The 27581-nt window shown below is 44.6% G+C and overlaps 1 protein-coding gene across 1 annotated transcript; it reads left to right on the top strand.

The window, feature by feature from the left end:
• Positions 1-931: 931 nt before the first annotated feature.
• On the top strand, positions 932-16583 carry LOC132782805 (nucleoplasmin-like). Its single transcript, XM_067470703.1, has 6 exons — positions 932-1001; positions 3010-3095; positions 6010-6129; positions 8571-8664; positions 13118-13281; positions 16527-16583. Exons 1-6 carry the CDS (start codon positions 932-934, stop codon positions 16581-16583), a joined length of 591 nt encoding a protein of 196 aa, XP_067326804.1.
• The last annotated feature ends 10998 nt before the right edge of the window (positions 16584-27581 follow it).

Genomic DNA, 27581 nt, shown 5'->3' with positions numbered 1-27581 from the left:
TGGCATGATTACTCAATATGCCCAAATGTGAACACTGGCTGATTTTGGGGAATACCTTGACATTTGGGAGTTGTAGTTGCTGGGATTTATAGTTCACCCACAATCAAAGAGCATTCTGAATGTCACCAACGATGGAATTGAACCAAACTTGGTACACAGAACTCCCATGACCAACAGAAAATTTTGAAAGGGTTTGGTGGGCACTGGCCTTGAGTTTTGGAGTTGTAGTTCACCTACATCCAGAGATAGGCATGTAGCCGGGGAGGGGGGGGGGCTTGAGCAGTTTCAGCCCCCCCCCCCCAAATTCTCAAAGTGGTCCACGAGAAGGCCTTACTGGTGCATTATTTAAACTGTTAAACTGATCACCATACTCAATATATCCCATATTCATGGGGGTATTGGGGTAATGATACAAAAGGTTTGCTAGGCTAGACCCTCTTTCGCTCAGACTCAGAGAGTGCTGTGGATTCAAACAATGATGAATCTGGACCAAACTTGGCACGAAAACTCAATATGACCAAATGTGAACATTGGTGGATTTGGGGAAAAATAGACCTTGAGATTTGGGAGTTGTAGTTACTGGGATTTATAGTTCACCTACAATCAAAGAGCATTCTGAACCCCACCAACAATATATTGGGCCAAACTTTCCACACAGAACCTCCATGACCAACAGAAAATACTGTGTTTTCTGACGATCTTTGGTGACCCATCTGACCCCCTCCCCTTGTGACGCCCCTAGGTGTCCTGACCCCGCTGTGTTAGAGTAAGGACTGAGACAAATGAGATCACCAGGTGGGGAAGCTGAAAGGAAGGCTGGTACCTTTTCTTAAACGCTGGGAGCCTGAGTTGTAAGTTTTGACTTCATTGCTGTCAGAAATGTGCATGATTCACCGTGTTTTTTATTTAAAGAAGAATCCTGTTTGAAACAATGGCTCTGGAAAGCAGTTCTGTCACCTCTGAAAACTCGTCATCAAGTAGACTCATCAATCTAATCTGGGGTAAGAAATCCAAAGCATGGAAAATTTATTTATTTATTTATTTATTTCTTGCACTTCTACCCTGCCCTTCTCAACCCTCGAGCGAGGACTCAGGGCGCCTTACAAAAGGCACAATTTGATGCCTACACAGTAATACACATACGTATAAAACAGCAATTAAAACATTTATAACAGTTAAAACAATCAATACATAACACAATCAATAAAACAAATCTCATGCTCAGCGTTTGTCCTTCAGAGTTCCATAATTTCATTCCACTTTGTCCATTCTTGTCAGTCGTCAAAGTCCATTATTTATCTGCCAGATTGTCTGAATGCCTGGTCCCAAATCCATGTTTTCAATTTTCTCCTAAAGGAAAGGAGGGATGTCGCTGATCTAATTTCCCCGGGGAGTGAATTCTATAGGTGAGGGGCCACCACTGAGAAGGCCCTGATCCTCATCCCCGCCAATCTCACTTGTGATAGAGGTGGGGCCGAGAGCAGGGCCTCCCCAAAAGATCTTAGACTCCGAGGTGGGACGTAGAGAGAGATCCGTTCGGACAGGTACGCTGGGCCGGAACCGTATAGGGTTTTGTAGGTCAAAACCAGCACTTTGAATTGTGCTCGGAATTGGATCGGCAGCCAGTGGAGCTGACATAACAGAGGGGTGGTATGCTCCCTGTATGACGCTCCTGTAAGTACTCTGGCTGCCTCTAGTTGGAGTTGGAGTAGTTGGAGTTTCCAAACAGTCTTCAAAGGCATCCCCATGTAGAGTGCGTTGCAATAATCTAATCAGGATGTAACAAGAGCGTGGACCACTGTGGCCAGATCCGACTTCCCAAGGTATGGGCGCAGTTTTAATTGTGCAAAAGCTCTCCCGGCCACCGCCGAGACCTGGGATTCCAGGCTCAGCGATGAGTCCAGGATCACTCCCAAGCTGCGAAAAGTTACCCTTTGCATTGCAGTTCCAAAACTAGTGGCTGTGCTGACTTAAAAATTATGTCAGCTGTTCAAAGTAATCATAGAATCATAGAATAGAATCATAGAATCAAAGAGTTGGAAGAGACCTCATGGGCCATCCAGTCCAACCCCCTGCCAAGAAGCAGGAATATTGCATTCAGATCACCCCTGACAGATGACCATCCAGCCTCTGTTTAAAAGCTTCATAAGAAGGAGCCTTCACCATACTCTGGGAACTTTTCCAAAGAAAAGGAACTTTTCCAAGCTAGGCTGACAATTTCTGGGTGAGAGGGAAAGATGGTCAGGTAACTTAGATTACTGCAATGTTCTCTACGTGGGGTTACCTCTGAAGACTGCCCGGAAGCTGCAGCAAGTACAACGTGTGGCAGCCAGATTACTAATGGGTGCTGGGTACAGGGAGCACACCACTCCGCTGTTACACCAGCTCCACTGGCTGCCAATTAGCTTCCAAGCACAATTCAAAGTGCTGGTGTTAACCTATAAAGCCCTAAACGACTCCGGCCCTGTTTACCTCTCCGAACGTATTCTCCCTTACGAACCATCAAGATTATTAAGATCGTCTGGAGAGGCCCTACTCTCGGTCCCACCGGCCTCGCAAGCGTGTCTGGTGGGGACGAGGGACAGGGCCTTCTCGGTGGTGGCCCCGCGACTCTGGAACTCTCTCCCACCTGAGGTCAGAACCGCCCCGTCTATCCTGACATTTAGGAAATGGGTGAAGGCGTGGTTGTGGAGACAGGCTTTCGATGAATGAGACAACACCCTAGGATTTTGGATGGAAGATGATGTATATTGATTTTAATATGACGACTGAGCACTGTAGTTTTAAATATATTGTTATTTTAAATGTGTTATGGTAATTGTGAACTATGATATTTTACTGATTGTATGTGTTTTTATGGTTGGAAACCGGGCTGAGTCCCTCAATGAGGTGAGAAGGTCGGTTTAGAAAACTTTGAAATAAATAAATAATAAATAAATAACTTTATCACATCTGCTCTATCTATCTATCTATCTATCTATCTATCTATATATATATCTATACTTGTAGGATGCCAACTGAACAGCAAGAACCCTTCCGTCACATATGATTCCCCAGACGACTGGTCATATGAGCAGCAGCTAGATCTAAAAACGGTATTTAACTTGCTATTATCTTATGATTAAGACAACGAGTTTCTGGCCAGGAGAAAATATCAGACATGTGAGAAAAAAGGGTGTCCTTTGATTACAGTACTAAGTATGAAAATGGGATTGCATTTCCTTTTGAAGAAGAACAAAGCTAGTTTTTTTCATCTAGGACCTCTGAACAGCTTGGTTTAGGTACGAGGAAAAGAGGCCTAACTTAGTAGCATGTCCCATAGACTCTTGTAGAAGAGATTCTGGATTATGGTCTCTGGTCCAGTTTCTAACACTACTGTTATGCATGCCTCGTCCCACTTTTTACTGAAATTGATCCAGCCTGAAATTGTTCCTGCATACATTTTCTGGGTTAGTAATATTGGAGATGATTGTTGATGTAGGGAAAGCACATTAATAATAATAATAATAATAATAATAATAATAATAATAATAAGCGAAATAAGAAGCGAAAACTGGTTTATTTTTATTTATCGTGTCATCCGCAACCAGAACATTGTATTACATTACTAACAGAACAAAACAAACAAACAGATAAAAAAACACACACACACAAATTTTGCAAACTTGGTAGCTGATTAAATGTCCTTTGACTAGTATCTGGCCACTTGGAGTGCCTCTGGTGTTGCCGCAAGAAGGTCCTCCATTGTGCATGTGGCAGGGCTCAGGGTGCATTGCAGCAGGTGGTCAGTGATTTGCTCTTCTCCACACTCGGATGTCGTGGATTCAACTTTGTAGCCCCATTTCTGAAGGTTGGTTCTGCATCTCGTGGTGCCAGAGCGCAGTCTGTTCAGCGCCTTCCAAGTCGCCCAGTCTTCTGTGTGCCCAGGGGGGAGTCTTTCATTTGGTATCAGCCATTGGTTAAGGTTCTGAGTTTGAGCCTGCCACTTTTGGACTCTCGCTTGCTGAGGTGTTCCAGCGAGTGTCTCTGTAGATCTAAGAAAACTATTTCTTGATTTAAGTTGTTGATGTGCTGGCTGATACCCAAACAAGGGATGAGCTGGCGACAGGCATGTAGCCGCGGGGGGGGGGGGGGGGGGGGGGGGCTCGGGGGGCTTCAGACCCCCCCCCCCCCGAAATTTTCATGGTGGTTCACGAAAAGGCCTTAATGGTGCATTATTTAAAATGTTTATTCATATCATGATCTGATCACCATACTCAATATATCCCATATGCATGATGAGGGTATTGGGGTAATGATACAAAAGGTTTGCTAGGCTAGACCCTCTTTCACTCAGACTCAGCCCCCCCCCCCCGAAACTCAGCCCCCCCGAACCCCCCTGAAAATATTCAGCCCCCCCCCCCCCCCCGAAACGAAATCCTGGCTACGGGCCTGGCTGGAGATGTCTCTGCCTTGGTCCTTTCACTATTGGCTACTACTTCCTGGCGGATGTCAGATGGTGCAATACCGGCTAAGCAGTGTAATTTCTCCAGTGGTGTAGGGCGCAGACACCCCGTGATAATGCGGCATGTCTCATTAAGAGCCACATCCACTGTTTTAGTGTGGTGAGATGTGTTCCACACTGGGCATGCATACTCAGCAGCAGAGTAGCAAAGCGCAAGGGCAGATGTCTTCACTGTATCTGGTTGTGATCCCCAGGTTGTGCCAGTTAGCTTTCGTATGATATTGTTTCTAGCGCCCACTTTTTGTTTGATGTTCAGGCAGTGCTTCTTGTAGGTCAGAGAACGGTCCAGAGTGACTTCTAGGTATTTGGGTGCGCTGCAATGCTCCAGTGGGATTCCTTCCCAGGTAATCCTCAGAGCTCGGGATGCTTGTCTGTTCTTAAGGTGAAAGGCACATGTCTGTATTTTAGATGGATTTGGGATTAGCTATTAGGGATTAGCGAAAACTGGTGAAAGAAGGCTCTCCATGGACAGTTCCTGGGAAAAATTGAGAGCCAAATTGACAAAGAAAAAACATGACTGTGGCTCCCAAATGGAACTCTGAAAAAGGAGACAAAGAAGGGCCTGATTCTGGCAGCCCAAGAACAAGCCATTCGAACCAATGCCGTCAAAGACAGAACTGAAAAGTTGACAACAGATCCCAAATGTAGACTCTGCAAGGAAGCAGATGAAACAATAGATCACATCCTCAGCTGCTGCAAGAAAATCGCGCAGACAGACTACAAGGAGAGGCAGAACACCATTGCTCAGATGATTCATTGGAACTTGTGCCATAAATACCATCTGCCTGTGACAAAGAACTGGTGGGATCACAAGCCGGAAAAAGTTACAGAGAATGAACACGTCAAGCTACTCTGGGACTTCCGGATTCAGACAGACAGAGTTTTGGAGCACAACACTCCTGACCTCATGATCGTGTTAAAAAACAAAGTATGGATTGTCGATGTTGTAATTCCAGGTGACAGCAGGATTGAAGAGAAACAACTGGAAAAGCTGACACAATATAAGGATTTAAAGATCAAACTGCAAAGATTCTGACACAAGCCAGTCAAGGTGGTCCCAGTGGTGATTGGCACACTGGGTGCAGTGCCTAAAGACCTTGGCCTGCACTTAAATACAATTGGGTCTGACAAGATTACCATCTGCCAGCTGCAAAAAGCCACCTTACTGGGATCTGCACGCATTATTCGCCGATACATCACACAATCCTAGACACTCGGGATGTATCTCTTCAATCCTGCTGTCACCTGGGACTGCAACATCGACAATCCATTATTATTATTATTATTATTATTATTATTATTATTATTATTATTGAGTAGATGGCAAAACTGCCAGGAATTCTATCAATGGCTTCCAATTTAGCTCTGTGTGAAAAAGTATTAAAACTATAATTTGTTTTGATGTTGTAGCACTCTGTCATTGTGTATTCCTGCATAGCAAGGGGTTGGATTGGATGACCCTTGTAATCTCTTCCAACTCTATGATTCTATTTTTCTCTCCAAAGATCTCTCTAGGGGAAAATGCCAAAGATGAATTCAATGTTGTGGAGATTGTACCGCCGAAGGGTAGTAAGAACACGACTCCGGTGCACATAGCAACCTTGAAACTTTCTGTGCTCCCAACGGTAAGTGCCTCGTAGTTTCCCCACACTATTTGAATTTCACAAATTATTTGATTGGACATATTGAATTAGATGCTCTCACTTGGCAAGGGAAGACTATGTTTTCAGAGTCACTAGAATTTATATAGCAAATCTGATTTCACTGGCTGCATCTTCATGTCACAATAAGTCAGTCCTACTGAGCTACTTATTATTAATTAGTCGTCCCCTGCCACACTTTTTGTGGCCCAGTCTGTGTATATGTGTTTTTGTGTGTGTATATATTTGTGTATATGTGTTTGTGCATATATATGTGGTTTTGCGCATGCGTTGTAATGTATTTTTTGTTTTTTGCTTTTGGCTTTTTAAGTCTTTTCTGTGTTTTTCAGTGTTTTTATGAGTGATGGTCACTCATTGGCCCTGATAGGTGTATTGTGTCCAAATTTGGTGTCAATTTGTCCAACGGTTTTTGAGTTATGTTAATCCCACAAACAAACATTACATTTTTATTTATATAGATGAGCAAACAGGATGCTTTGTTCCTTTCCCTAAGCAAACCAGGGAATCTCAGTCATGTTTATTTTATGGTTATTGTGTCAATCATATTTCTCAACTTGTTTTCTTCCTAAGAAGTCATTCAGAGTTTGCTATTGGCTTGTTAGTAGAGGAAGAAACCAGATATGTCAGTTTTGGAGAAAATTATGTAGAAATCACAAATAGGTTATTAACTGAACATACCTATCCAAACGTATCTCTCCTTATAAACCATGTAGGACCTTAAGATCGTCTGGGGAAGCTCTGCTCTTGATCCGCCTTCCTCGCAGATGCGTTTGGCGGGGATGAGAGACAGGACCTTCTCAGTGGTGGCCCCTCAGCTATGGAATGCCCTTCCCAGGGATATAAGATAATCTGGGGAGGCCCTGCTCTCGATCCCACCTTCCTCACACATGCATTTGGAGGGGACGAGAGACAGGACCTTCTCAGTGGTGGTGGCCCCTTGGCTATGGAATGCCCTTCCCAGGGATATAAAATAATTTGGGGAGGCCCTGCTCTCGATCCCGCCTTCCTCGCAGATGCATTTGGCGGGGATGAGAGACAGGACCTTCTCAGTGGTGGCCCCTCGGCTATGGAATGCCCTTCCCAGGGATATAAGATAATCTGGAGAGGCCCTGCTCTCGATCCCGCCTTCCTCACAGATGCATTTGGAGGGGACGAGAGACAGGACCTTCTCAGTGGTGGCCCCTCGGCTATGGAACGTCCTTCCCAGGGATATAAGATCATCTTGGGAGGCCCTGCTCTCGATCCCATCTTCCTCGCAGATGCATTTGGCGGGGATGAGAGACAGGACCTTCTCAGTGGTGGCCCCTCGGCTATGGAATGCCCTTCCCACTGATATAAGATCATCTGGGGAGGCCCTGCTCTCGATCCCATCTTCCTCGCAGATGCATTTGGCGGGGATGAGAGACAGGACCTTCTCAGTGGTGGCCCCTCGGCTATGGAATGCCCTTCCCAGGGATATAAGATAATCTGGAGAGGCCCTGCTCTCGATCCCGCCTTCCTCACAGATGCATTTGGAGGGGACGAGAGACAGGACCTTCTCAGTGGTGGCCCCTCGGCTATGGAACGTCCTTCCCAGGGATATAAGATCATCTTGGGAGGCCCTGCTCTCGATCCCATCTTCCTCGCAGATGCATTTGGCGGGGATGAGAGACAGGACCTTCTCAGTGGTGGCCCCTCGGCTATGGAATGCCCTTCCCACTGATATAAGATCATCTGGGGAGGCCCTGCTCTCGATCCCATCTTCCTCGCAGATGCATTTGGTGGAGATGAGAGACATGACCTTCTCAGTGGTGGCCCCTCGGCTATGGAATGCCCTTCCCACTGATATAAGATCATCTGGGGAGGCCCTGCTCTCGATCCCATCTTCCTCGCAGATGCATTTGGTGGAGATGAGAGACATGACCTTCTCAGTGGTGGCCCCTCAGCTATGGAATGCCCTTCCCAGGGATATAATGTCCTTTCTGACATTCCGCAAAAAGGTTAAGACCTGGCTCTTCGAGCAAGCTTTTACTACTGGAGCATAATTAGACAAAGATGAGTATATAGAATGACCGACGATGCAATTGGACAATGATTTTAGTAAGGAGACGCTGAGGATTTTGTTTTTACAGGCTGTATTGTTTTTATATCACATTTTAAAAGTTTTAATTGTTTTTATAACTGTTTTAACTGTATTTTTATGATTGCTATGGCATCAAATCGCTGCTGACTGTGAACCACCTCGAGTCACCTCTGGCGGTATATAAATGTGGTAAATAGATAAATAAATAAATATCATGGCTTGTTTATTACTTTGGCAGAAGGAACAAAATATGCTAAGCAATAATTTCTGACTTATCAGGATATTCAACTGTGAAATGTATAATAAAGCATAATCTCAGAATATGAATTTATGTACTTTCCAGGTTTCATTGGCTGGGCTTGAATTGACTCCTCCTGTGACATTCAGGCTCAAATCAGGATCTGGACCTGTCTATCTTGCTGGACAACACCTAGCCGGTAAAACCCCAGAAGCCGAATTCTGACTAGATGAGCCAAAGTTGATTTTAGGAAAAGCTAAGCATGACATTTGACTAATTTCTTATATTAGGCCAAATGTCATGAAACTTGATGGGCATGGGTGCAATTTATGGAAATATCATTGTCACTTCACTTATTTATTTATTTCATTTATTTCATTCACTTATACCCCGCCCTTCTCACCCCGAAGGGGACCCAGGGCGGCTTACAGGGAGGGCACAATTAGATGCCCAATCATACAAACAAGTAATCCAAAAAATATAACAATTCAGCAATTAGATTAAAACATTAATACATAGTAAAATCATAAAACCTAAAACAATCTCATGTCAGAGTCCATATATCAGAGTCCATACATCCGTTCTACTCCGTTTGTCCTTGTCTATCGCCAGGTCCTTGAGTTAGTTATCAGAGTGACCAAAAGCTTGGTCCCACATCCAGGTCTTTAGTTTTTTCCTAAATGCTAGGAGGGAAGTCGCCGATCTAATCTCCCCGGGGAGTGAGTTCCACAGGCGGGGGGCCGCCACTGAGAAGGCCCTGCTCCTCGTCCCCGCCAGCCTCGCTTGTGAGACTGGCGGGGTCGAGAGCAGGGCCTCCCCGGAAGATCTTAAACTTCGAGGTGGGACGTAGAGGGAGATCCGTTCGGACAAATACACTGGGCCGGAACCGTATAGGGTTTTATAGGTCAAAACCAGCACTTTAAATTCTGCTCGGACTTGGATCGGCAGCCAGTGGAGCTGACGCAGCAGGGGGGTGGTGTGCTCCCTGTACGTCGCTCCGGTGAGCAATCTGGCTGCTTCTCGCTGGACTAGTTGTAGTTTCCGAGCAGTCTTTAAAGGCAACCCCACGTAGAGTGCGTTGCAGTAATCCAGCCGGGATGTGACAAGAGCGTGGACCACCGTGGCCAGATCCGACTTCCCAAGGTACGGGCGCAGCTGGCGCACAAGTTTTAATTGTGCGAAAGCTCTCCCGGCCACCGCTGAGACCTGGGGTTCCAGGCTCAGCGATGAGTCCAGGATCACTCCCAAGCTGCGAACCTGCGTCTTCAGGGGGAGTGTAACCCCGTCTAACACAGGCTGTAACCCTATACCCTGTTCGGCCTTCCGACTGACCAGTAGGACCTCTGTCTTGTCTGGATTCAGTTTCAATTTGTTAGCTCTCATCCAGTCCGACACAGCGGCTAAACACCGGTTCAAGGTCTGGACAGCCTCCTTGGTGACAGGTGAGAAGGAGTGACAGATTTGGACGTCATCTGCGTAGAGATAGCATCTTAGTCCGAAACTCCGAATGATCTCTCCCAGCGGCTTCATGTAGATGTTAAATAACATCGGGGACAAGATTGAACCCTGTGGGACTCCACACAACAACGGTTGTGGGGCCGAACAGGTGTCACCCAGTAACACCTTCTGGGTCCGTCCCTCAAGGAAGGATCGGAGCCACCGCAAAGCAGTGCCTCCGAGCCCCATGTCCATGAGGCGGCCCAGAAGGATACCGTGATCGACGGTATCGAAGGCCGCTGAGAGGTCCAGCAGAACCAACAGGGACACACTCCCCCTGTCTAGTTCCCTGCGCAGATCATCTACCAAGGCGACCAAGGCTGTCTCAGTTCCATGTCCCGGCCTAAAGCCAGACTGTGCCGGATCAAGATAATCAGTGTCTACCAGAAACCCCTGGAGTTGTGTTGCCACCACACGTTCCATGACTTTGCCCAAATAGGGGAGATTGGAGACTGGCCGATAGTTGTCGAATTGAGTGGGATCCAGTGATGGTTTCTTCAACAGCGGTTGTATAATAGCTTGCTTTAAGCTCGCTGGAAACTCTCCTTTCTGTAAGGAGGTATTAACCATCACCTTCACCCACTCTGCCAAACCCCCTCTGGCTTCCTTGATCAGCCAGGAAGGGCAGGGGTCTAGGATGCATGTGGTGGGTCGCACCTCTCCAAGGATCCTGTCCACATCCTCAAGCTGAACCAACTGAAACGAATCCAACAAAACTGGACAAGCAGATGCTCTCGTTACATCCCCAGAGACTGCCGTTAACATGACGTCGAAGCCAGACCGAATCCGCTCAATTTTATCGGCGAAGGATCGAGCAAATGCTTCACAGCGAGCCACCGAGTTATCCGAGGCCTCGCTTTTTGGCGGATTTAACAGGCCCCTGACAACTCGAAAAAGCTCAGCTGGACGATTCTTCGCTGATGCAATATTGGCTGTGATGAATGTTTTTTGAACTGCCTCTATTGCCACACCGTAGGACCTTAAAAAGGCATTCAGGTGTGTTTGGGCCGGATTGGTGGGATTCTGGCGCCACACGCGCTCTAGCCTCCTCTTCTTTCGCTTCATTGCTGCCAGCTCCTCAGTAAACCAAGAAATACAGAAACTTAGGCGATCCTTCGTTGTCTGAGTAGGATTGTCTTCCAAGATCGCTGTTCTGGTGGTGGGTCCGTAGGTGACTGTGGAGTCCTATTCTTGATCTGCATGTTCTCCCGCAGTGAGGGCATCGGTTTCCAGGTGGAAGGCGGTCCCGGTCGGGGTTGGCTTGACGTGCCTTCCTTGGCATGTTTCTCTCTTTTGCCCTCTATTTGTGCCTCTTTGAATTCTACAGCACTGCTGGTCACACCTGACCTCCAGCTGGAGCGCTAAAGTGCTCAAGTGCCAGGGCTTCCCAGTTCTCAGTGTCTATGCCAGAGTTTTTTAAATTATTTTTATTAGTTTTTCCAATGCATATAAAATTTAGACTTCGTGGGGTACAGGGAAAGTGTGGGAACAATCAGGTATAGGACAGTAGGAAATGGGCAAACAAAAGGGAGGGGGGGGGGGAGAAAGACAGGGAGAAAGGCTGGGAAGAAAAGGAAGAGAGGTAGAGGAGGTTGCGATGACTTCCAGGTTGACTCCGGTTGTCTTAACTCTTATTTTGCCTTTATTTCTCTTCTTATTGCCAGTTCATTTCTAAGTTTTAGCTCTTAATATAGTCCGTGAATTTTTCCCAGTTGGTTTTTTGTCTCTTTAGATTATTATCAGCAATTCTTTGAGTGATTAAGTCCATGTTCATAATGTCCAAGATCTTCACTAGCCAGGTCTCCATAGTTGGCAGATCCTTTGTTTTCCATAGCTGTGCAAATTTAAGCCTGGCTGCTGTTGTAAGGTATATAAATAACTTATTTGTGTTATGATCCATTTCAAAATCAGTTAAATCTAAAAGGAAATATTCCGGTTTGACGTCAAAATTTATTTGTAAGATATGTTCCATTTTCTTGTGGATTTCCCTCCAAAAGGCTTTGGCTTTTTTACATTTCCACCATACGTGGATAAATGTGCCGAGAGTTTTTAAGGTTGGCTTTGAGCCCATCTTTCAATCTCTTTTCCTGTCCACCAACATTCCGTTTCCTGTTCTTGAGTTCGGAGTAGAGCAGCTGCTTTAGGAGACAGTGGTCAGACATTCGGACAACATGGCCGGTGCAGCGGAGTTGATGGCGGAGGACCATCGCTTCAGTGCTGGTGGTCTTTGCTTCTTCCAACATGCTGACATTTGTCTGTTTGTCTTCCCATGAGATTTGCAGGATTTTCAGAGGCAATACTGATGGAATTGTTCTAGGAGTTGCATGTCACGTCTGTAGGTAATACACGTCTCGCAGGCGTATAGCAAGGTTGGGAGGACAATGGCTTTATAAGCAAGCACCTTGGTCTCCCTACGGATGTCCCGGTCCTCAAACATGCTGTTTCATTTGAAAAAATGCTGCACTTGCAGAGCTCAGGTGATGTTGTATTTCAGTATCATTGTTGACTTTTGAGGAGAGGTGGCTGTTATGGTAGGAGAAATGGTCAACATTTTCTAATGTTCCCCCATTAAGCTGTATTTCTGGCATTGGAGAGGGATTGGCCGGAAGAGCTCTTTGGTTTTATCGATGTTCAATGACAGGCCGAGCTTCTCATATACTTCTGCGAAGGTGTTTAGAGTGGCTTGTAGGTCTTCTTCTGAATATCATTGTATGCCACTTTGAATCCCACACATGGCAGAAAAGTGAAATAAAAATAAATAAATCAGTCAATAAATAAATTGATTCAGGCACAAAATGGATGTATACAATTTAATTTCAAGCTATGCTATGTATATAAAGACAGATATGAAACATACATAGATTTAGCCTAGGGTCCCATCACCAAGATATCTCATATATATATACAAATACAGGTATCTCCTCCCCCCCCCCCCCCCGCCAAAAAAACCACCCTGAAACCAGTGTCCCAAACAATTCTTGTCCCAAGCCTTTTGGATAACAAGTACTCAACCTATACCTGTAACAATGGTGCAGCCATCCATCCTTTACTTTACTCATTTTGGGCAGTTCAGATGATTTTGTGAGAAAAATTGGGTTTTTGAAGGAACAGAGTACCTAGTCATAGAGTTTCATGAGGCCACTGTCTTACTTCAGACTTGCAATCAAATGAGGAAGAGGAGGAGGAGGAGGAAGAGGAGGAAAAGATGGAGGAATCTTCCAAGGAAGACTCTCCTGTCAAATCTACAAAGAAGGCACCTACTAAACGTATTTCCACAGCCAAGAAAGAGAAAGAGCTGCCTGTTCAGGAGAAACCACAGGTAAGGCTACACTCATCGGTAGAAAGATGAGTTATTATTACTAGTATTAGTATTTTCTTTCTTTCTTTCTTTCTTTCTTTCTTTCTCCCCTTCCTTCCCTTTTTTCTGTATCGTCATTTAGATTTTCATCATTTAGCTCTTTGGGGTTTTTAAGTCCTTTCCACTGTTTTTTTTGGGAGGGGGTTATGAGTGATGGTCACTCATTGGTCTGTTAGGGGTATAGTGTCCAAATTTCATGTCATTTCGTCCAGTGGTTTTTGAGTTTTGTTAATCCAACAAACTAATATTACATTTTTATTTATATAAATGGTTTTCTGTGGGTGAACAGATGATGCCTACTAGATGCCATATGTTCTGTATCAGAAACTATAGCTGATGTGGTCTATCCAATACAATTTTCTGAATCGGCATCCCAACTAACCAAACTGAATCTAAAGTTGACCAAAAACCGATTCATAATTGGGTTGTTGTAGGTTTTTCTGGGCTATATGGCCATGTTCTGGAGGCAATTTTTCTCCTGACGTTTCGCCTGCATCTATGGCAAGCATCCTCAGAGGTAGTGAGGTCTGTTGGAAGTAGGAAAATTGGGTTTATATATCTGTGGAATGACCAGGGCAATGTTTCAGCTGATCACCTTGATTTGCATTCAATGGCCTGGAAGCACCTGGGGGGGATCTTTTGTTGAGAGTGATTTTATGTGCCTGTTTGTTTCCCCTCTGTTGTTTTGCTGTTGTAATTTTTGAGTTTTTTAATACTGCTAGCCAGATTTTGTTCATCTTCATGGTTTCCTCCTTTCTGTTGAAATTGTCCACATGCTTGTGGATTTCAATGGCTTCTCTGTGTAGACTGACATGGTGGTTGTGAGAGTGGTCCAGCACTTCTGTGTTCTCAAATAATATGATGTGTCCAGGTTGGTTCATCAGGTGCTCTGCTATGGCTGATTTCTCTGGTTGGAGTAGTTTGCAGTACCTTTCATGTTCCTTGATGCGTGTCTGGGCGCTGCGTTTGGTGGTCCCTATGTAGACTTGTCCACAGCTGCATCTGGCTACCAGTATTAAAAAACTCAAAAAACTGCATATAAAATTAAAATAATTTAAAATGCCGATTTAAAAGCAAAGATTATAAACAGTACACAAAATAGTGAATACCTTAATTTTTTTCTTTTTTCTTTTCCGTCAAAGCAAAATGCTTTATTATCATTATTAATGCATCGTTTCATTTTTAAAAATATTTTTTATTATTTTATCATGGTTCAATACATTTGTTATACATTGTTTGTTTTGCAGCAGATACATATTATTCAATACAACCTACCATACTTTAACTTTTGGCATCTAGTGTTATTTTTCTGCTTATACATCTATCCGTCACCGCTGTGTTGCCTTCCTCCCCTCCCAAGCCACGGCTTTTACGTACCATCTGTCCAAAATTTCAATTCTTCTCGTGGAGGTAACTTTCCTTCTTTATTTTTTAAATCCTTTTTCAATAAATTTTCTCCATACATCATCAAAATCACTTTGTTTCCATATACCTCCTTTACCTTTTAATATACATGTCAACTTATCATTTATTGCCAATTTCCATACTTCCTTGTACCACTCCTCTATTTGTATATTTATTTCTCTTTTCCAATTCCTTGCTATAAACAGTATTGCTATTGTTAATAAATTTGTTATCACATCTTTATCCTCTTTTTTCAATTGTTTATTATTATATAATGATAATAAAGCTATACTAGGACTTTTTCTATTTTAATGTTCATTATATCTTCTATTTCTCTAAATACTTTTCCCCAAAAGTATTTAGAGTACATTGCCACCAAAGTATTTACATATTTACATTGCCACCACATATGTATATATGTTCCTGATTCTTGACATTCTCTCCAGCAATTTTTTGAATAGTTTTTATTTATATTTGCTATTCTTACTGGTGTTAGGTTGTTGTTGTTGTTCATTCGTTCAGTCGTCTCCGACTCTTCGTGACCTCATGGACCAGCCCACGCCAGAGCTCCCTGTCGGCCGTCACCACCCCCAGCTCCTTCAAGGTCAGTCCAGTCACTTCAAGGATGCCATCCATCCATCTTGCCCTTGGTCGGCCCCTCTTCCTTTTGCCTTCCACTTTCCCCAGCATAATTGTCTTCTCTAGGCTTTGCTGTCTCCTCATGATGTGGCCAAAGTACTTCAACTTTGTCTCTAGTGTCCTTCCTTCCAATGAGCAGCCGGGCTTTATTTCCTGGAGGATGGACTGGTTGGATCTTCTCGCAGTCCAAGGCACTCTCAGCACTTTCCTCCAACACCACAGCTCAAAAGCATCGATCTTCCTTCGCTCAGCCTTCTCTAAGGTCCAGCTCTCATATCCGTAGGTGACTACAGGGAATACCATGGCTTTGTTGCCAGTCTGATGTCTCTGCTCTTCACTATTTTATCGAGACTGGACATTGCTTTCCTCCCAAGAAGGAAGCGTCTTCTGATTTCCTGGCCACAGTCTGCGTCTGCAGTAATCTTTGCACCTAGAAATACAAAGTCTGTCACGGCCTCCACATTTTCTCCCTCTATTTCCCAGTTGTCAATCATTCTTGTTGCCATAATCTTGGTTTTTTTGATGTTTAGCTGCAACCCGGCTTTTGCGCTTTCTTCTTTCACCTTGATTAGAAGGCTCCTCAGCTCCTCCTCGCTTTCGGCCATCAAAGTGGTGTCATCTGCATATCTGAGGTTGTTAATGTTTCTTCCAGCAATTTAAATGGTGTTAGGTACCATTTCCATATTAACTTATAATAATTTTCTTTAACCTGTATTGATAATTTTTTAGATGTCTTTGTCTCCATAATTGTTGCCACTCTGTTTCATTTATTTTTATCCCTAAATCTTCTTCAAAGACCTTCTTGAGGGTGTTATTTTTTTTTGTTTTTCCTTTCTTTATTTCAATTATTATCTTATATACTTTACTAGTTATTCCTTTCAAATTTTCAAACCTTTCAATTTTGTATTATTTGTTCAAATTGGTTAAGCTCCGTTTTTATTAATTTCCCCTCCAATTTTTAAACCATTGTTCTAATTGTATACAATGGAACCATGTCAATTTTATTTCTCTAAATTCTTCCGTAATTGTTTCCTTCTTCATTCCGACCTTTATCCAATCCCCGATTTTGTCTAAATTTTTCCCCTTAACTTTTTATCCATTTCTTTTTTTTTTTAATGGAAATGTCTTTTCCATTACAATTGGGGTTAATTTTTTTCAAACAGGGAAAAAAGGCAACCAGAGGGAGAAAACCTGCTGCAAAGGGAGAACTGAGAGTATGAGTCCTGGTGGAAGGTGAGACAGACGTTGCTTTCTTAATGCTGCTTAAATGGGGGAAATATTCTTGGGACATTTATTTATTTATTTACTTACTTTACTTGTATACCGCAGTTTCTCAGCCTAACAGGCGACTCAACGCGGTTTACAACAAAGGTACAACAGTCAACAATATACAATTTAAAACCATAAAAGCATAATACACAATATTGACACAACAATAACAACCCAATGCATCTCATGACTAAAATCGTGATCCAGTTTCGTCGTCCATATTACCATTCCTGTAATCATCACATTCATTGCACCGATTAACCAAATGCCTGTTCGAACATCCAGGTTTTTAATCTTCTTCGGAACACCATCAGCGAGGGGGCTGATCTTACCTCCATGGGAAGGGCGTTCCATAGCCGAGGGGCCACCACAGAAAAGGCCCTGTCTCTCGTCCCCGCCAGCCGCACCTGTGAAGCAGGTGGGATAGAGAGCAGGGTCTCCCCAGAAGATCTTAGGGTCCTGGTGGGCTGATAGGCCGAGATACGTTCGGATAGGTAGCTTGGGCCAGAACCGTTTAGGGCTTTAAAGGCCAACGCCAGCACTTTGAATTGAGCCCGGTAGCAAATCGGCAGCCAGTGGAGCTGGTGCAGCAGAGGAGTTGTATGCTCCCTGCACTCCGCTCCTGTTAGTATCATCGCTGCCGAACGTTGGACTAATTGGAGCTTCCGAGCCGTCTTCAAAGGCAACCCCACGTAGAGAGCGTTGCAGTAGTCTAAACGGGATGTAACCAGAGCGTGGACTACCGTGGCCAAGTCAGACTTCTCAAGGTACGGGCGCAGTTGGCGCACGAGTTTTAACTGTGCGAATGCTCCCCTGGTCACCGCTGAAACCTGGGGTTCCAGGCTCAGCGATGAGTCCAGGATCACACCCAAACTGCGAACCTGCGCAAAACATCTTGCACAAAATGAATCGTAACCCCTTTTGGTACTAATGTTGGAGAGTGGTCCCTGGTCAAGTGATCCCTGATCAAAAAAAGGTTGGGAACCTCTGATATACACAGTCCAAAATGTGTCAGGCTTTTAAAATCAAGTGCTAATTGTTTGGGCATATTGTGGATTTCACTGAATGTGCTCCAGTTTCTCTTTGTCTTGATCTTTGTATGTAATACAAAGCACCGGGACTGTGGCACAGCTGTCTGAGTGTCAACTGCATTAAGATCACTTCTGACCATAAGGTCATGAGTTCGAAGCCAGCCCGGGTCGGAGTGAGCTTCCGACCAATTGTGTAGCTTGTTGTTGACCTTTGCAACTCGAAAGACAGTTGCATCTGTCAAGTAGGAAAATTAAGTACCACCTATGTGTGGGGAGGCTAATTTAACTAATTTACAAGGCCATAAAAAAGACTCCAGCAAAGCATGTGGGGAATGTGGAAGTACTTCATCAGTGTCTCAGATGGACGATGAAAGCAACAGCTCTTCTGGTGGTCAGAAAAGTTAAATAGCCTCTGACTGTCTGTCTATATCTGTTGTGTGTCTTTGGCATTGAATATTTGCCATATATGGGTACATTGAGTCTCCTGCGGGGTGAGAAGGGCGGAATATAAATACTGCAAATAATAATAATAATAATAATAATAATAATAATACCTTCCTTAACCTTTAGAAGTCAGGCTCTGAAAATTTCTAATCTTTATTTTTCCTCTCTTACAGAAACAGAAGGAGAAGTCTTGGAGCTACTTAGCACTGGTAGAAATGAATAAAATGTATGTGTTCATTAATCTGTGTATGTCCATTACATTCTGAATTTGGCTACAGCAACTAATACTGGCTCTTCACAGCAATAGATAGGTAAAAATACATTAAGGAAATGATACCTGGAGTCCTTTTGCACTACATTGGCATAGCTTTTTGATTCACCTTTAACCACAGGAGCCCCCGGTGGTGCAATGGATTAAACCCTTCTGCTGGCTGGAATGAAGTTCGACAGGTCACAGGTTCAAACCCGGGAAGAGTGAAGATGAACTCCCTCTGTCAGCTCCAGCTCCCCATGCGGGGACATGAGATAAACCTCCCACAAGAATGGTAAAACATCAAAACATCCTGGCGTCCCCTGGGCAATGTCCTTGCAGACGGCCAATTCTCTCACACCAGAAGCGACCTGCACTTTCTCAAGTCACTCCTGACACAGAAAAACAAACAAACAAACAAACTTTCCATAGATGCAGGCGAAACGTCAGGAGAAAATGCCTCTAGAACATGGCCATATAGCCCGGAAAAACCTACAACAACCCAGTGATTCCGGCCATGAAAGCCTTTGACAATACATTAAACAACCTTTAACTACCAGGGAATCTTAAGGAGGGGCATTTATATTCTCAGCCAAAGAGTTCTAGTGCCTTGCTAGATTGCAAATTCCAGGATTCTCTGGGCAAATAGTACAAGAATTCAGCAGTAGATGGCGGAAAATCAACAGCTCAGGGAATGGCCCATTGTGTTCTACATTAATGTACCAGAGCATGAGAAATACACAAGATGAACTTGAACTCTTAACACAGCGAAGCCAATATGTATAATAGGCATCACTAAAACCTGGTGGGGTCAGTCTCACAAATGGAATATAGGGAGGTAATAGAAGGGTATACCCTACTATTTCTGAGAACTGAACCAAACATTAAAGAAGTATTATATGTCTAGGATGTTTACACCTGTGAAGAGAGGCATGACTTAAATCCTGGAAGCCACACTGTGAGACATCAGGGTAAAATTTGACCCCTCAGGCAAAACTCAGACCTTGGATTATGCCTTCCTGAAACAGAAAAGAAAGGTGTAGTAATGAGAGATTTCAACTATCCTGATTTTGCTGAAAGACAAACTCTGTGAGCAACATCAGGTCCAATAAATTCCACTCTTGCCTTGCTGAATGAGTGCTTGATAACCACTCTCCACATCACACTCCCATTTTATTATACAATTTTTAAATTGGGTGAGCTCTCATTTGTCAGCTCCATCTTCCTACGTGGGGGACATGAGAGAAGCCTCCCACAGGATGGTAAAACATCCAGGCGTCCCCTGGGCAACGTCCTTGCAGAAGGCCAATTCTCTCACACCGGAAGCAACTTGCAGTTTCTCGGGTTGCTTCTGACATGATAATATTTTGAAATGTGTGTCTGATTTATCACATTGCCATAAGAAGACTCCTCCTAATCTTTTCCTTGCCATTATTATTGGGAAGAGGCAGGGAATGGGGGTGGTTGCAAATTAATCCTTTCTATGTGGGATCTCTCTCCACAGCTGTAAAATTGCATCTATACCATAGTATCCATGCAGTTTGACAGCACTACTCTACCAAAGAGTGCCATGGCTCAATGCTTTCAAATCCTGGAAATTCATAGAATTATAGAATCATAGAGTTGGAAGAGATTTCATGGGCCATCCAGTCCAACCCCCTGCCAAGAAGTAGGAATATTGCATTCAAAGCACCCCTGACAGATGGCCATCCAGCTTCTGTTTAAAAGCTTCCAAAGAAGGAGCCTCCACCACACTTCGGGGCAGAGAGTTCCACTGCTGAACGGCTCTCACAGTCAGGAAGTTCTTCCTAATGTTCAGATGGAATCTCCTCTCTTGTAGTCTGAAGCCATTGTTCCGCGTCCTAGTCTCCAAGGAAGCAGAAACCGAGCTTGCTCCCTCCTCCCTGTGGCTTCCTCTCACATATTTATACATGGCCCTCATCATGTCTCTTCTTGGCCTTCTCTTCTTCAGGCTAAACATGCCCAGCTCTTTAAACCGCTCCTCATAGGGCTTGTTCTTCAGACCCTTGATCATTTTAGTCGCCCTCCTCTGGACACATTCCAGCTTGTCAATATCTCTCTTCAAGTTGTAGTTCTCAAGGTCTTTAGTCTTTTCTGCTGGTGCTTCTCCAAAGACAAAGAAGGCTAAAGACCGTGTGAAAGTAACACTGAGCCATGGCAGATCAAGGGATATCAAACCTAAGCCTGCAAGTTGTACTTTGGTGAGACAACAGTACTCTCTGCCAAAGAAAAGGAAAGGCTACAGCTTTGGTTCTCTTCCCAGAAGCTTTGCTTAAAGGGCTTCTCATCCTCCTCTGGAGAAGCTGGGTCTGAAGCTTTTCTTCACCTGATTGCAGATAATGCATTTTGGATGTGGATGTGGCATGTTTTTCAAAAAAATACTTGCCAGTTATGCTTTGACTATGAATGTCTGACTCGATTGAACTTTATTCAAACATGAACACCTGTGGCAAGTTCTTGGTGGTATGGGGATACCAAATTGCCTTGTCTGTCTCCTAAGGAATCTGTATATTGACCAAGTACCAACAGTAAGAACAACAGACTGGGAAAGGAGTACGGCAGGGCTGTCTACTCTCACCCAACCTATTCAACTTGTATGCAGAACACATCATGCGATGTGTGGGTCTTGACGACTGCAAGGCTGGGGTGAAAGTTGCTGGAAGAAACATTAACAACCTTAGATATGCAGATGATACGACTTTGATGGCCAAAAGCGAGGAGGAGCTGAGGAGCCTTCTAATCAAGGTGAAAGAAGAAAGTGCAAAAGCTGGGTTGCAGTTAAACATGAAAAGAAAGAAAGAAAGATAGAAAGATAGATAGAAAGAAAGATAGAAGGATATAAAGATAGAGAAACAGACAGAGAAACCCAAGATTATGGCAACCGTACAAAGATGACTGCAGCCAGGAAATCAGAAGACGTTTACTTTTTGGGAGGAGAGCAATGACCAATCTCGATTAAATAGTGAAGAGTAGAGACATCACGCTGGCAACGAAGATCCGCATAGTTAAAGCAATGCTATTCCCCATAGTAACCTATGGATGCAAGAGCTGAACCATAAGGAAGGCTTAGTGAAGGAAGACAGATGCTTTTGAACTATGGTGTTGGAGGAAAATTCTGAGAGTGCCTTGGACTACAAGAAGATCCAACCAGTCCATACTTCAGGAAATAAAGCCCAACTGCTCATTGGAGGAAAGGATATTAGAGGCAAAGATGAAGTACTTTGGCCACATAATGAGAAGACAGGAAAGCTTAGAGAAGACACTGATGCTGGGGAAAATGGAAGGGAAAAAGAAGAGGGGCCAACCAAGGGCAACTTAGAATCATAGAATCATAGAATCATAGAGTTGGAAGAGACCTCCTGGGCCATCCAGTCCAACCCCCTGCCAAGAAGCAGGAATATTGCATTCAAATCACCCCTGACAGATGGCCATCCAGCCTCTGCTTAAAAGCTTCCAAAGAAGGAGCCTCCACCACACTCCGGGGCAGAGAGTTCCACTGCTGAACGGCTCTCACAGTCAGGAAGTTCTTCCTAATGTTCAGATGGAATCTCCTCTCTTGTAGTTTGAAGCCATTGTTCCGCAGATTCCATCTGAACATTAGGAAGAACTTCCTGACTGTGAGAGCCGTTCAGCAGTGGAACTCTCTGCCCCGGAGTGTGGTGGAGGCTCCTTCTTTGGAAGCTTTTAAGCAGAGGCTGGATGGCCATCTGTCAGGGGTGATTTGAATGCAATATTCCTGCTTCTTGGCAGGGGGTTGGACTGGATGGCCCAGGAGGTCTCTTCCAACTCTTTGATTCTATGATTCTATGATTCTAAGTTGCCCTTGGTTGGCCCCTCTTCTTTTTTCCTTCCATTTTCCCCAGCATCAGTGTCTTCTCTAAGCTTTCCTGTCTTCTCATTATGTGGCCAAAGTACTTCATCTTTGCCTCTAATATCCTTTCCTCCAATGAGCAGTTGGGCTTTATTTCCTGAAGTATGGACCAAGGAAGCTTCTCCAGGGAAGCAGAAAACAAGCTTGCTCCCTCCTCCCTGTGGCTTCCTCTCACATATTTATACATGGCTATCATGTCTCCTCTCAGCCTTCTCTTCTTCAGGCTAAACATGCCCAGTTCCCTAAGCCTTTCCTCATAGGGCTTGTTCTCCAGACCCTTGATCATTTTAGTCGCCGTCCTCTGGACACATTCCAGCTTGTCAATATCTCTCTTGAATTGTGGTGCCCAGAATTGGACACAATATTCCAGATATGGTCTAACCAAAGCAGAATAGAGGGGATGGATGGTATCCGTGAAGTGACCGGCTTGATTCGGAAGGAGCTGGGGGTGGCCACGGCTGGCAGGGAGCTCTGGCGTGGGCTGGTCCAGGAGGTTACGAAGAGTCGGAAGCGACTGAATGAATAAACAACAACAACACCTGGTTTCACCAGTGTGCAAATAGTTTTAAAGACATCTTTTAAAAAACTGTGATAATGTTCTGAGATGTTGCCCACTGAAGAAGCATCCATTGATCTTCTTCCAGTGCTGGTAGATTCCTTTCCCTTCAGACAAAATCTGGGGCTTGCATGATGGGAGCAGGAGGAGCTTCCCTTCTTCATCCGTTGATTCTTCCTTTCTTAAAGATTGCAGAAGTTTCTGTGAGAGCAGCATTTAACTGTTTGGGTGATATGCATTTCTTTTGGCTCTTCATTCCTTTGAAGGCAGTTCGTGGTACAGCTCTGGTAAGAATAGATAAGACGCTGTCCTGGAGAGGAAGAGAGAATAACGTGTCTCTGGGATATGTGCTAATATGAATCTACAGTATATGAAACCATGCTCTTCCACTCCGATTTGGATACAATTATTGTAGGAGTTAAAGTATGACAGTAGGGTCATTATTACTATTTTGCATCATACTTACTCTGATGCCTCCAAGAATACTATGACAGGCAGCCATTAACAGGGGAACATTGTGTGCTACGTGAAGTGCAGTATACCATGGCAGTCTGCTCCTTATTTATTTATTTCCTATATTTATATACTGCCCCTCTCAGGCCAGAGGCGGCTCGGAGCGGTTCACAAATTGGCAACAATTTGATGTCTCAACAATTATCTATATATATAAATTTGTTAGGGGCATCCAACGAGGAAACAAAACTCAAAACCCCCCCAACGAAACTTAACCAAAATTCCCATGCCCATAACACAACCCACAAGGTACAAACATATCTACTCAAAATGAAAAACAACACAACAACACACTCACAAAACGGCAAAACAACAAAACTCAAAAATCCCCCAACGAAACTTAACCAAAATCCCTGTGCCCATAACACAACCCACAAGGTACAAACATATCTACTCAAAATGAAAAACAACACAACAACACACTCACAAAACGGCAAAACAACAAAACTCAAAAATCCCCCAACGAAACTTAACCAAAATCCCCGTACCCATAACACAACCCACAAGGTATAAACTCAAAATGAAAAACAACACAACAACACACTCACAAAACGGCAAAACAACAAAACTCAAAAATCCCCCAACTAAACTTAACTAAAATCCCCGTGCCCATAACACAACCCACAAGGTACAAACATCTACTCAAAATGAAAAACAACACAACACACTCACAAAACGGCAAAACAACTGAGCATGCGCATTGGCGCCCAGCCGCAAGTTCCATCGCGCGCGCACATGGCCTTCCGGCCAACGTTCCCTCTGCGGAAACCATGCCTACTCCAAGCCCCGCCGCGCCGCTTCCCGCACACACACACCCCCTGCCGCACACACACACGCAACCCCACGCTCCATCACTCCCCCCGCCGCCGCACACACACACGCAACCCCACGCTCCATCACTCCCCCCACCGCCGCACACACACGCAACCCTACTCCCCCCGCCGCCGCACACACACACGCAACCCCAGGCTCCATCACTCCCCCCGCCGCCGCACACACACACACAACCCCACGCTCCATCACTCCCCTGCCCCAATCTTACCTCCTTTTACTTCAGGCCACCTCCAAACCCCACCCCGCCCCTTCCCGCCCTGTCAAAATCTAGGAAAGACAGGAAGGAAGGAAAGAAGGAAGAAAGAGAAAGGGAGGTAAAGAAAAAGGGGGAAGGAAGGAAAGTTAGAGGAAGAAGAAAAGGAAAGATGGAAGGAAAGAAAAGAAAGACAGCAGAAGAGAAAGAAAAAGGGGGAAGGAAGGAAAGAGATAGAGAAAGAAGAGGAGAAGGAAAGATGGGAAGGAAGGAAGGAAGGAAGGAAGGAAGGAAGGAAGGAAGGAGGGAGGGAGGGAGGGAGGGAGGGAGGGAAAGAAGGAGAGAAAGAGGGAAGATTGGCCACAGCAACACGTGGCGGGTAAAGGTTGTTATTTCTATTATTATGATGATGATGCTATTGTTCCTATGAGACCCTTTTAGGGGGAATGGGAGAGGTGTCAGGTCCCAGAGGCAATGCATTGTGTTATTGTTATTGTTATGATGGTGGTAAAATAAAAGGAAATAAAAAGTGAAAGAAGGAAGCAAACAGGGAGGGAAGAAAGGCAAAGGAAGAAAGGGGGAGGGAATGAAGGAAAGAGAGAAGGATGAAACCAAGTAGTGAAAGAAGGAAAGAAAGAAAGAGGGAGAGAAAGAAGACAGTAGAGAAAGGGGGAAGGAATAGGAAGGTACCTCTCTTTCATAATAGTCCAGATATCTACCTCAACTTTGATAAGTTTTACTATAGGCCACAGCAACGCGTGGCAGGGCACAGCTAGTAACAAATAAAAACAATCAAGAAATTCTGTTAAAAACAATAGCATACAGTATAAAAATATAAAAATATTTAAAAAGTACAAAGCCTTAAAACATTATCGTGACCATCTCCATGTCAAATCGTTATTCCATTGCGTTATCAAGTAGTTCCATAATTCCATTTAGCTATGCCGTATTTGGGAAGGCCTGCTCAAAAAGCCAGTTTTTCACCTTTTTTCGAAAAGTCAGGAGGGAGGGAGCCGATCTTATATCTCTAGGCAGGGTGTTCCACAGTCGAGGGGCCACCACTGAGAAGGCCCTGTCTCTCATCCCCACCAGATGCATCTGCGAAGAAGGCGGGAGTGAGAGCAGGGCCTCCCCAGAAGAGCTTAATGTCCTAGGTGGTTTATAAGGAGAGATACATTCGGATAGGTAAGTAGGGCTTTATTGGCTAAAGCCAGCACTTTGAAGTGTGCACGGAAGCAAACAGGCAGCCAGTGGAGCTGGCGCAACAGAGGAGTTGTGTGCTCCTTACATCTATCTACAGCAGTTCCCAACTTGTGGTCCATGGACCACCAGTGGTCCACAAGAACGAAAATATGGCACACAGCCCCACTATTACTACATCATTGCCTTGAAACAATGTGGCAATGAGAGCCACTGGTCTCGTGAAACCCTCTTATAGTGCCGAGGAAATGGGAAAGTCAGGAGGGGAGAGACTGACTACCCTCGAAATATTACTACTACCACATCAGCTCTAGATTATTAAATATGGTTTTCTGTGGGCAAGCAGATAGCAACTACTGATGTGGTCTGTCCAATGAAATTTTCTGAATTGGCATTCCAAATCATCAAACCAAATCTAAAGTTGGCCAATAACTGATTTGTAACCAGTGGTCCCTGGTCAAAAAAAGGTTGGGAATCACTGATCTACTGGAAGACTCTGGTAGCGCAATGGATTAAGCCCTTGTGCCAGCAGGACTAGTGACCGAGAGGTCAGTGGTTCGAATCCGGGGAGAATGGATCAAGCTCCCACTGTCAGCTCCAGCTCCCCATGCGGGGACATCAGAGAAACCTCCCACAAGGATGGTAAAACACCAAACATCCAGGCGTCCCCTGGGTAACGTCTTTGCAGATGACATTGCAGAAGACACCAACAAAGCTGCTTTTATTTGTTTTATTTATTTGTCGTGTCAGAGCAACCAGTCCATTATATTACATTTCTAACAGAACAAAGCAAACAAACAGACAAATACAAAACTTGTGAGTTTGGTAGTTGGATAAATGTCCTTTGACCAGTATCTGGCCACTTGGAGTGCTTCTGGTGTTGCTGCAAGAAGGTCCTCCATTGTGCATGTAGCAGGGCTCAGGTTGCATTACAGCAGGTGGTCAGTGGTTTGCTCTTCTCCGCACTCGCATGTCGAGGATTCCACTTTGTAGCCCCATTTCTCAAGGTTGGCTCTGCATCTCGTGGTGCCAGAGCTCAGTCTGTTCAGTGTCTTCCAAGTCGCCCAGTCTTCTGTGTGCCCAGGAGGGAGTATCTCATTTGGTATCAGCCATTGGTTGAGGTGCTGAATTTGAGCCTGCCACTTTTGGACTCTCGCTTGCTGAGGTGTTTCAGTGAGTGTCTCTGTAGATCTTAGAAAACTATTTCTGGATTAAGTCGTTGACGTGCTGGCTGATACCCAAACAGGGGATGAGCTGGAGATGTCTCTGTCTTAGTCCTTTAACTATTGGCTGCTACTTCCCGGCGGATGTCAGATGGTGCAATACCGGCTAAGCAGTGTAATTTCTCCAGTGGTGTAGGGCACAGACATCCCGTGATAATGCGGCATGTCTCATTCAGAGCCACATCCACTGTTTTAGTGTGGTGAGATGTGTTCCACACTGGGCATGCATACTCAGCAGCAGAGTAGTACAGCGCAAGGGCAGATGTCTTCAGTGTATCTGGTTGTGATCCCCAGGTTGTGCCAGTCAGTTTTCGTATGATATTGTTTCTGGCACCCACTTTTTGCTTGATGTTCAGGCAGTGCTTCTTGTAGGTAAGAGCACCTCCTCCTATGAACCAACTAGGACACTAAGATCATCTGGGGAGGCCCTGCTCTCGGTCCCGCCTGCATCACAGGCGTGCCTGGCGGGGATGAGAGACAGGGCCTTTTCAGTGGTGGCCCCTTCCTACAGATATCAGATCGGCCCCCTCCCTGTTGGCGTTTCGGAAGAAAGTGAAGACCTGGTTGTTTGAACAAGCATTCGATTAAGTAGTGTAATTGAATATAGGAATACGGAATAATGGATGATGAGATTGGATTCTGATTTTACTGACGAGACGCTAATGATTGTTATATTGATGTTTAATCCTTGATGATGCTACTGTTTTTAACTGTCCCATATTCGTTTTGTGATGTTTTTGCATTGAATTTTGCTGTTGTTAACCGCTTTGAGTCGCCTGAGGGCTGAGAAAAGCGGTATATAAATAAAGTAAA

This window comes from Anolis sagrei, chromosome 7 (genome assembly GCF_037176765.1).
Source record: "Anolis sagrei isolate rAnoSag1 chromosome 7, rAnoSag1.mat, whole genome shotgun sequence".
NCBI classification, from domain to species: domain Eukaryota; kingdom Metazoa; phylum Chordata; class Lepidosauria; order Squamata; family Dactyloidae; genus Anolis; species Anolis sagrei.
Note: the sequence above shows the minus strand (reverse complement) of the source record. Positions and strands in the feature narration are given on the sequence as shown.